Raw genomic sequence first — 10379 nt, forward strand, 5'->3', positions numbered from 1 at the left:
GTCTGACACCTTTGATTTTTGTTTTGGTTACAGGATGAGCAAAAACAAGCTCCAGGCCTGTGAGGATTTGCAGCTCTCCCTTGGCCCCTCCATACCAGCCAGCAAGAAGATCACTATGCACTACAGCTTTGATTTTGCACAACAGGTGAGAATACGTTCATCCTATGATGAGTGTGTTGTGATGTGGTAGGGTTAGGGTGACAGGTGTGTTTTTGATTTTCAATGCATCTCATCTTTTCCTTTTCTTCCTATTTTTTCCTTTGTCCAAGGTCCACTTCCTTTCTGACCTTCTTCAGCCAGGACCCATGTACTTTTTGACTCCGCGCACGTGTGGCATTTTTGGTGTCTGCTGTGAGGGGATGCCGAAGCAGCAATGCAGTCATCAACTACGTGCATCATTTCTTCAACAACTATGGAGTTGGAGAAACACACGTGGACCTACATTGTGACAACTGCCGTGGACAAAACAAGAACAATTTTGTGCTGTGGACTGTGCTTGGCGGACCATGCACAAGCTTCACCTGAAACCCTACTTCCGGGCACTCCCACAGATTACGAGTTACCAGCACTTCAGGTAATTATCATGCATTAGCTAGTCTATTTAATAAACACATTCTGGTACTATTTTATCTATATGGAGTGCCAGTACTGTGGGCAATAGTTTAATGTACTTTCTTCCTTCTATTCTATTGCAGTGTTGATGCTGAGAGACCTGGCATGGTTGTGGCCAGAGAACACTGTGATGCACCGGCAGTCGAGTTTAAGCTGCTGCGCAAGCCTGATGTCCTGCCCCCCAGAGAAGGTCTTCTTGTGCAAGCACCACCCGGACTGGACATGGCCAGACAGACGTATCTCTTTGACAAGATCAGAGAGTTCTGCTCTGATGAGGGACGAGACGTCACATGTCCCCCGCCAAACTCCACAGCAGCTCAGAACAAGACTGTCCGCTTGTAGATTCACTGCAGATCATCAGGACGGACAGCACTGCAGGAGAAAGGCCACAGTCTTTTCCTGTTTGTATACTGAAGCGTTGCTTGTTCTCTTGCACAGACTTGCCCACACTTGCACAGACTGCATTGTCAGAATATTGAATACTGAGCTGAGTACTGTTGTTATTACCTTGAGTATTGAGCTGGGGACTGTTATTACTTTGTTGTACACTTGATCACAATGAACACTATGCACCTTGTCTATAAAACAGACAACTGACTGTACACTTTAACACTTAGACTGTTGCCTTTTTTTGTACACCTTACTTCTTATGCTTTTACTTTATATCATGTATGTGACAATAAAGAACGCTACATTTAAACTTCATCTTATATTGTGTTTTTGAATGCAGTTGAGAGCAAGATTAATACTGACTCAAAGAGTGTGGGGTCATCAGTGAGAGAGCACCCCACTTGGCAGCCACTCTCAGTTAATACCCCAAGTTGACAGCCACTCTGACAGATAATGACAGATCGTCCAGTGGGGGAGTGGCTGGGGGTGGGGTTACCAGGCTATTGTTGACGCCCATTACCTGGCAGTCAGAGGTGTGAAAATGTTGGAGAACTTTGGAGGAGGATTTCTCAGCTAAGTTGATTTGGCAGTACTAGCATTCAAATAAGCATATCTTCTTCAACTATGTTCAGATTTCAATGTATGAGACCTCATTTGAAAGCTTACAATCTGCACTTTCATAATCTGTAAAAACTGAAAAATGAACTTTGCCTAGTTGAGGACCAAATTACCAGCGGCGGTCACAAATAAAACTTTCTAAATATTTCTGCCAAAATGCGCTTTCAAAACCACTGTCGCACCCACATTAGGACTACAGTAGGACCCCACTCATCCGAACTTCAGAGATCCGAACCTCCCGGTCTGCCGGACAGGCTTAAAAAACGTTTTTTGATTTTTTTTGCCTGCTATCTGGTTACTGGTGGGATTTTCATTACAGTACTGTACCCTACTGTGAATAAAAACAGAACTGTATGTAGACCTACATGTTGCCTGTAGGCTGTAGCCTACTGTCACGTTTCATTTCTTTGTTACTCTAATGTCGAGCGCAAAACGCAAACGAGTCTGCTGCGCGAGAGCTGCATTGGTAGCCAGAAAGCGCGTCAGCAACCTGAAGCAGAGGAGCATCGAGTCATTTTTCGTTCCCAGTTAATGGACTTCAGGAACACAGACGTGTTGTGAGCATGTAGATTACTAGACCTACTGTATTTGTTAAATAATAGCCTACAGCCTAGGCCACGTTAGCCTACATCGGTTGTTTTAGAGACTTTCTTTTAGGCTACAATAGCCTAAGACACGACAACTTGTCTGTCATTTCATTTATTTATTTATTGATTATCATTTGCTCTAATTGTTCTAATGTTGGGTTGTTTTTAGGCTATACCATGTTGTTCTGCGAATACAGTAGCCTATCGATGCAGCGTAAGCTTCATTTGAGAATAAAGTACTGTATTTGATCAAAGCACGCACTCAAGTGGAAATTTGGTTATTTTATTATAGGCTACTGTAGGTCTATTATAGGCTAGGCTCTATGAGTTTAGTTGGCTATTTGATTGCAATTTTGATGCATTTTCACAAGTAATTAAGGGTATTTATTGGTCGATTATGAGTCTATATGAAACAAGTATACCACTTATTGAATTTGGTGCATTTTAACATAAGTTTCAGTTATCCGGACATTTCAGAGATACGAACGACCTGCGGTCCCGTTGGGTTCGGATGAGTGGTGTCCTACTGTATTTATTTTCAATAAAGAGCCTATAGGCCGCGCGCTCTGTGCCGCTCCATGCTGCTCCTTGCTGAGGTGATCGGAAGACGCGTGAAGGGATTTTTTCTTCAGTGAGCGGCATGAGGTTACAACGAAAGATAGGTAGGCTATTGACGCTCAAATATTACCATAGTGTTAACCAGTGTTTGAATTGGGCCAAACACTAGTGCTGGCACCTAGGCCTACTCCTCAAAATGCCTAGCCTACTGTCTAAAATACATTTATGTTAGTAATCTAAGTGCCGTTATAGCTACAGTTAGATGTGCCGACAGCTCCTGCCCATCTCAAGCACGTTGGTAAAAGCCTTTGGTTTTAATATATCAATACAATTTTCCAGATGGGCATACAACGATTTTTGAAGAGGAAGAGAGAGGAGAATGATGAGACCAGTCAGGTAGGCTAGGTTATTGCCGGCTAGCCATGATTCACACCGGGGGATTAAAGAACAAGGCAAGCTACCTGTAGTAGGCTAACAGTTTTGCTTGCTCAGGGACCAGTAAACTCTGTTCGGCCAAGAGGAATGCCTCATGCAGTTGTCTGATCGGACAAGTAAAAAATGAATATGATAAATTGGCCTTTTGTTGCTAACGTTACGTAACGTTATCTGAAAATACAGTTTAAGCAAAGCGGAGCCTGCTCCATTTGAGCTACGCGCTGCTGTCTGTCAGTCAGCCAGCCCTTCAAACGAGCGTTGTCAAGGAGACATACAGCACAAGCGCGAGTAGGTTCTCCAACTTTCGTGCGAGTCACCCTACTAACACAGTGGGTTGCAGCAACGTTGCACATAAGTTGTACTTAGGTAAGTTGCAACGTTACCATCAGGCGATGTTGTGACAACGTCCATCTAAGGTCGAAAATAACTTTACCCTCCTAAGTCTAATTAGACTTTTCTGCAACGTTGCAGAAACATTTGCAATATGGGTCCCTGCAACGTCATTAAATAAACGTTGCAGTGACGTTGGATTAAAGTCCTATTAGGCTAGCATTAGGATTCGGGCTATCCCGTGACGTCACTGCTTGCTGGTTCAGTTAAAGTAGGCAGGATTCTTTGCCAAACTGCTCCTGTCTTTTTTAATTTTTTTAAATTTTCGCTTATATCCTTCATATTGTACTGTATGTTGAGTTTAATAACGCATCTTAGAAATGTTATTGATTGTATATTTCCCTGTTTGTTATAAATTGAATGCTTTTTCATTAATTAAAAAAAAGTCTAACTTTTCGGTGTCGACCAAGATATCATTTTTCAAAAGACGTGTCGAGAAATCCCATTCATTCTCTCGGCATTGTGGAACGCTTCCACTAGGGGGCGATGAGATCACTTTCCCTCCCTATAGATGGGTTCGCCGCCTACGTCACAGCAGAGCGAGCACGGAGCCTCTCGGTAAAAAGGAACGAGCGAACGAGGAACGAACTCGCTAGCTACTCGTTTCATGTAGCTAATTATGCCTCAAAGCTGCTGTGCTGTGAACTGTACAAACAGAAAAGGACAAGATGACGGCCTCAGATTCTTCAGCATCCCCTCGAGATGTCCCCCTTTTCAGAGGAACCACCGAAAGCTGTGGTTTAAAGCCATAAAGAGAGCAGATTGGGGACCAACAAACAGTGTGGTGCGCACTTCTTCTCTGGTAAGTTATAGCTAACGTCACCTCGGGGTTTTTTTCCTCATCAAATTACATTGATTTGACTGTTGGTTTAGCTATTTATTTGTTTACTTACCGGTAATAATTTAAGTAAACAGAAGTAACTCATAACCTGCACGCTAAACTAAGTTCAGGAATTGGAAGCCTAATGATAGCTAGCTAACGTTAGCTAATGCTAGCTAGCACGCTACCACGCTACCACGCAATCTAAAATGGCCGCTGGACTGAGGGAAATGTGAATTGTTTGTTTGTTTGACTCTGCTGAATTTGACTCACGTTGGGAGCTCGCTCGTGTCAGGCTTTCTAAGGACATCACGAATCTTAGGCTAATTTTACATAGGCAACAGTGAAGGCGAAGCCAAGATAATGCTTTATATATTTTCATTTGTCTGGAAAGTGGGAGACAGAACAATGCCACCCACGAGGTAAGCGGGTTACCATAACGTTAGCTCGAAACAAAGATGGAGGCAGCTTTGTTTGCCACATTAGTAGTATCGGTGTGTATTGTTGGAGTTCGAGTCAAAAACAGGCGTTGCTGTTAAAACTGCGAGTAGTAACGCGTGATTCACGGGCCTTATACATTTATTCTGTGCACTGCAGTGGCTAATGCCTAAACTAGCTTCATGTTTCCCACACTGATGATTGATGATTGACCGCCATTGACCGCATCTGTCCTGGGCCGGCAGAGAATCAAAAAAAAAGAATAGAATAGTGGCGTGTCACTAATTACTTATCGGCTGTAATGACTTGTTGAATTGTTTTAGTCGCTTCTTCCCCTCTGCCTACTTTCCCATAGGGTCCTTGTGTGTTTATAAACTTAATATTTTTTTGTTTATTGGGCAGACTATTGCAGTGTGGAGTTTCTGGGGGAGGACACTGTCGGTTGTCCCAGTATCCTGGCTCTCCAAAAATGATGGGGTAAGAACATGTTTGTGTGTTTGGTGTGCTACTTTTCAATTGTACAGGGAAGCGGCTACTAATGGTTTCACTCACAGTTGCAGATGTGTTCCTGGCCAATGAATGAGTCAGCCAACGGATAAAGAGCTGTGTGGAACCTAACCCTGGCTGGGCGCTCCACAGAGTCCGGGTTTTCCCAAAGTCCACAACTGGTACTGTTTGCATTTTAAGCTATTAAAAAATACTGATGGGGGTGGGGGGAAGATCATGACTCATTATTCTGAGGAAAAAAGGATGGCTGAAATGTATTGATTATGGTACTTTATGCACACAGATCATTACGAAGGTGCCAGGCTCATGGCAAAAGTCTTTGAGCAGCAGTCGTCAATGGACGAGTGCCAAGACGTTCGAAAGAGACGGCGCAACACACGCTATCACTCCAGTGACGAAGGTAATATACTAAAGTGCATTCAACAGTCCCAAAAGAGTAGTACTTTTGAAATCGAGTAATCTGAGCTAATTTACTGATATTCCACTACATATTCCAAGCCCCGGGCAGCCATTGGTCCCCACTATGCAGGCCAAAGACCAGGTGCCGGAGTTGAAAGGCCTCTGCCAGCGGTCCAGTACAATCCACGTGTGCTGTACAATGCAGGTATGCATGTTTGTGTTGAAATGAAATGTCTATGCCTACTGCACACTGATAGTTGGACTATTTTTTATTTATTTTGAATACCATTTTACTCATCTTGCAGATTTTCCAAGCTTGTCCCATCTGGGCGAGCGGGGCCCAGGCCCCATTTATAGCACCCCAGCCAGATCATACAGCACCCAGCCAGACCAGGTAAGAGTGGCATGTACTGCTGTGGTGTCTACCTGTCTTGTCTTTATTTAGTTTCCCTCCAAATGCCAGAAGCCAAAGCCAACACCATAAAGTTTCCTGCTAATCCCATTCAGTTAGCTCTGTGATTGGCTTTTTTAGATTGAATACCATTTACTCATCTTGCAGATTTTCCGAGCTCATCCCCTGTGAGCGGGACTACTTCATGTTGCATGCAGGGATATATTTTGAGTTTCATTTAGTTTTATGTCAATGTACTTATAGCCACATCTGTGTTTATCTAGATTTCCAGAGGTCTGTACATCAGCAGTTCTCAGAGATGCGGGAGCAACTCCGTGAGCTTGCACGGACTGTGAGGGAACTGGCCCAGAGCACGCGGCCTGTGGAGTCTGGAGCCCAGGGAGAAGTGCTGGATGTACTGAACCCTGCCCAAACGGACGAGGAGCTGCAGGTCTGTGAGGCCAGGTTGAAGGACCGGGAACATCAGAGGAAGATGGTGAGTGTCTGCAGGGCGGAACTTTGTCTTATTTTTGCAGTGCAGGGAAGGGTACAGTAAATGACTCTTTGTTTTGCAGACACAATACCTAGGTGCCATTGGTGGCAGAGACTTGGCGGACACAGTCCGGCGGGTGCTGTCAGCTGTAGCCACACATGCGGTGTGGAGCGCCTACAGTGTGCACGGGAAGAAGGGGAAGAAGCCACTGAAGAGTTTGACACTCTTCAATGTTCTAACATGTAAGAAATGGTTCATATTTTGAATATTTTTTAATACATCGTCTTTGTTCCATGACCGATGTGAATTGAAACCATTACCTTTCTTGATAACTTAAAGGTGCAGTGATGGTCTCCATGCCAAAGGCTACGATGGCGGAGGTGGCCGCCCAGCTGCAGGAGACATTGAAACATGCCCCTGCTAAATGCAGAAGGGTAAGTGATGTCTTTTTTTTTGGTTTCTCCTACCCAGTGTGACTGCATGGTTCCAAAGATTGTGTACCACTTTTTTGTGCATGTATGTGCGTTGTGTATTTACGGCCATTTCATTGTGTCTTTAGGTATCTGCAGAAGTCCGCCTGAGCACAGCCCATCCAAGCACAGTCCATCTGAGCACTCCCCAGCATTCTGATGAGGAAGACTTCCCTTCCTAGCTGCCCCCCAGCCCATCTGAGCACAGCCCCCCCCCCCAGCCCATCTGACGCCCACCCGCAGCCCATCTGAGCACAGCCCCCCCCCAGCCCATCTGAGCACAGCCCCCCCCCCAGCCCATCTGAGCACAGCCCCCCCCCCCAGCCCATCTGAGCACAGCCCCCCCCCCCAGCCCATCTGAGCACAGCCCCCCCCCCCAGCCCATCTGAGCACAGCCCCCCCCCCCCAGCCCATCTGAGCACAGCCCCCCCCCCAGCCCATCTGAGCACAGCCCCCCCCCCAGCCCATCTGACGCCCACCCCCAGCCTATCTGAGCACAGCCTGCCATTTTTTTTGTAAATAACTGTTTTTGTATTTTTTTTTTTTATCCTTTTTGTTTTTAAACTTGTTTATCATGTTGCAGGCCAGACATTGTGTACTTTTTTAATAAAATAAATTGTTCTTGACTGAATGGTGTTGTGTCATAACTTTTGTACCATAATTTTGCTTGCTGCATTGACTATGACATTAATAGGCTCTTTGCACAAGCTCCACTACTTCCTGACACTCTACAGGCGTATTTCTTTCCTGTCCTATACTAGTGGATGGAAGTGATTGATCAGGTGTGCTGCACACCGGATTCATCGCTATTGCTATCCAATAGTATAGGACGGTAAAGAAATATGCCTGTAGTTTCAGGAAGTAGTGGAGCTTGTGCAAAGAGCTGATTTGTTTTGTAATGCAAATTATAAATGTAGCCAACGGAAGTGTAGACCACGTTGCAGCAACGTAACAAAGTAATATATAAACGTGTATACAACGTTGCAGCAATATACATCGAAATCATCGCGGAAATCACAACGTTGTGTACACATTGCAGGCACGTTGCAGACACGTTGGACCTGCACGTTGCAGCAACTTGTGTGCAGATACCGCGTTTGCGTTGCATGCACGTTTAACTTGACGTTGAGTGGACCATACAAAAGTCTAAATTGCACGTTTCTGCAACATTGCTGCAACCTGATTGTGTTAGTAGGGCAGGCGCAGCGCTGCCTGATGGATTGTGCAACGGTCTTTTTGGCTGGCTGAACTAACACTAGCTTCTTCCAGCCACCTAAAAAGTGCCAATCAAAATAACAGAAAACAGCAGCTGTTACCATTATAACAGCTGCTGTTATAATGGTAACCTACAATACATCTGATTAAAATATGTCTAGAAACCATATCATTTATTAAATGCCTGTGTGGTTACTGTTTTATCCCGTCCAGTTTCATGTAATTAATTACATTTTAAGCTCTAGGACTTTACCAGCCTTACGAGATAAGTAAGGCCATCTTTATAGGCCTACTTATAGGAAGGGGACAGGAGAGAAGAACAAGGGAGGAAGAAGGGTGGTCTCCGATCCCCCGCTTTGGTTTCGAAATCGGACTCTTTTTTTCACACACCACCACAGCAAGAGATCAGTTCCACAGGAAACACTGCATAGCTATAATAAGCCGTTGTTGCTTGTCAGCCAGCTTGGCCAGTTAAGTTAGCTAAAGTTATACGTAAGTTACTTATGCTAGTGCTAGTAGGCTAAAAATCAGTCGCAAGCCATCAAACGTTCTGATTCAAAACTCATTTGTTGATTTAATCGTATCCAATGTCTAATTTCATAAAGTTTGCTAGTTAACCCTCATGGCTGAGAGACATTTACCTCATCCAAATGCAATCGTCCTCAAACTCACAGCGGGACAAAGGGTCAATAAGCTCCACAAGTGAAAGTGAAGTGAAGTTGGTGGTGATTGGCCAATATTCAAACACTGTCAAAACGAGCTACCCTCATCCCTCGCACCTCTACTTCTTGGCCCCCTCGTCTAGACTTAAGTCTCTTTTCTTTCGAATTACAAAACCATCCATTATGAACGACTGGCTAACGTACGAGCACACTCACATCAGCGCGACTCGTCTGGCGAGGCGAGCTGTTAGGCTCGTAGGCGTAGTAACCAGACCAGACCCCACCACGTGCATGTAAATCGCAGGGTACCTGTAGCACGAGCACGCAACCATGGGACCTGATTATGAAAAGAGAATGGCTGATTATGAACTTTTACTTTTTTATTTTATTTTAAAATAAAAAATATACCAAAATGTTTGAGGGGGCTTAACCGGGGCTAAACAGATTTGTGACGGGGCTATAGCCCCATCTAGCCCCGGTGTAGCACCGTCCCTGCCCACACAACACCAAACTAAACACCCACCTTCACCCCTGAACACACTACACCAAACTAAACCACCACCTTCACCCCTGAACACACTACACCAAACTAAACCACCACCCTCACCCCTGAACACACTACACCAAACTAAACCACGACCTTCACCCCTGAACACACTACACCAAACTAAACCACCACCTTCACCCCTGAACACACTACACCAAACTAAACCACCACCTTCACCCCTGAACACACTACACCAAACTAAACCACCACACTCACCCCAGGATCCAGGATCAGCCTCTTGCTCTCCTGAAGGAGGACAGTCATATTCGACACTAAGTGACCGCTGATGATGAAGATGATGATGATAGTGTGTGTGTGTGTGTTTGTTTCTGTGTGTTTGTGTGTGAGATTAGGACACAGAAGTGTCTCTCCATACAACTCTCACCTCCATCCCACTGAAGAAGCCCACATCCCCCAGTCTAAACACACACACCCACGCACACACTCACACACACACACACACACACACACACACACACACACACACACACACACACACACACACACGTACACACACACGTACACACACACACACACACACACACACACACATAGAGCCGTGAAGCTCTGGGTCGTCTGATGTGTCTGTCTAAGTGCACTCTCTCCTCTCACTACAAAGGGCGGCCAGGCACTCGGCAGCACCAATAAAATACCAGAAATACAGAGACAAGTGGAGGCAGCAGTGGCAAGGACCGTCCTCCCAGCCCTCAATAAAGAGAACAGCCTGGTAATAGACTGACAGAGAGAGAGAGAGAGAGAGAGAGAGAGAGAGACAGCGACACAGAGAGAGGAAGGGAGGGAGACCGAGAGAGTGGCAGAGAGAGAGAGACCGAGGGAGGGACGAAGA

At 45.3% G+C, this 10379-nt stretch overlaps 2 protein-coding genes across 2 annotated transcripts in view; one reads left to right on the plus strand and one right to left on the minus strand.

The window, feature by feature from the left end:
- ctnnd2a (catenin (cadherin-associated protein), delta 2a) overlaps positions 1-10379 on the minus strand; it is a gene marked incomplete at both ends in the record, with an annotated part of 313279 nt that overhangs the window by 124143 nt on the left and 178757 nt on the right. The window lies entirely within an intron of this gene.
- LOC311313261 (uncharacterized protein) lies at positions 6465-7319 on the plus strand (the record flags this gene model as incomplete). The annotated part of the gene is made up of 4 exons (XM_084443368.1): positions 6465-6641; positions 6721-6880; positions 6978-7072; positions 7198-7319. The coding sequence occupies 4 exons, from the start codon at positions 6465-6467 to the stop codon at positions 7288-7290; spliced, it is 525 nt and encodes a 174-aa protein (XP_084299494.1). The 3' UTR covers positions 7291-7319.

Source organism: Borostomias antarcticus (assembly GCF_949987555.1).
Source record: "Borostomias antarcticus genome assembly, chromosome: 9".
Lineage (NCBI taxonomy): Eukaryota > Metazoa > Chordata > Actinopteri > Stomiiformes > Stomiidae > Borostomias > Borostomias antarcticus.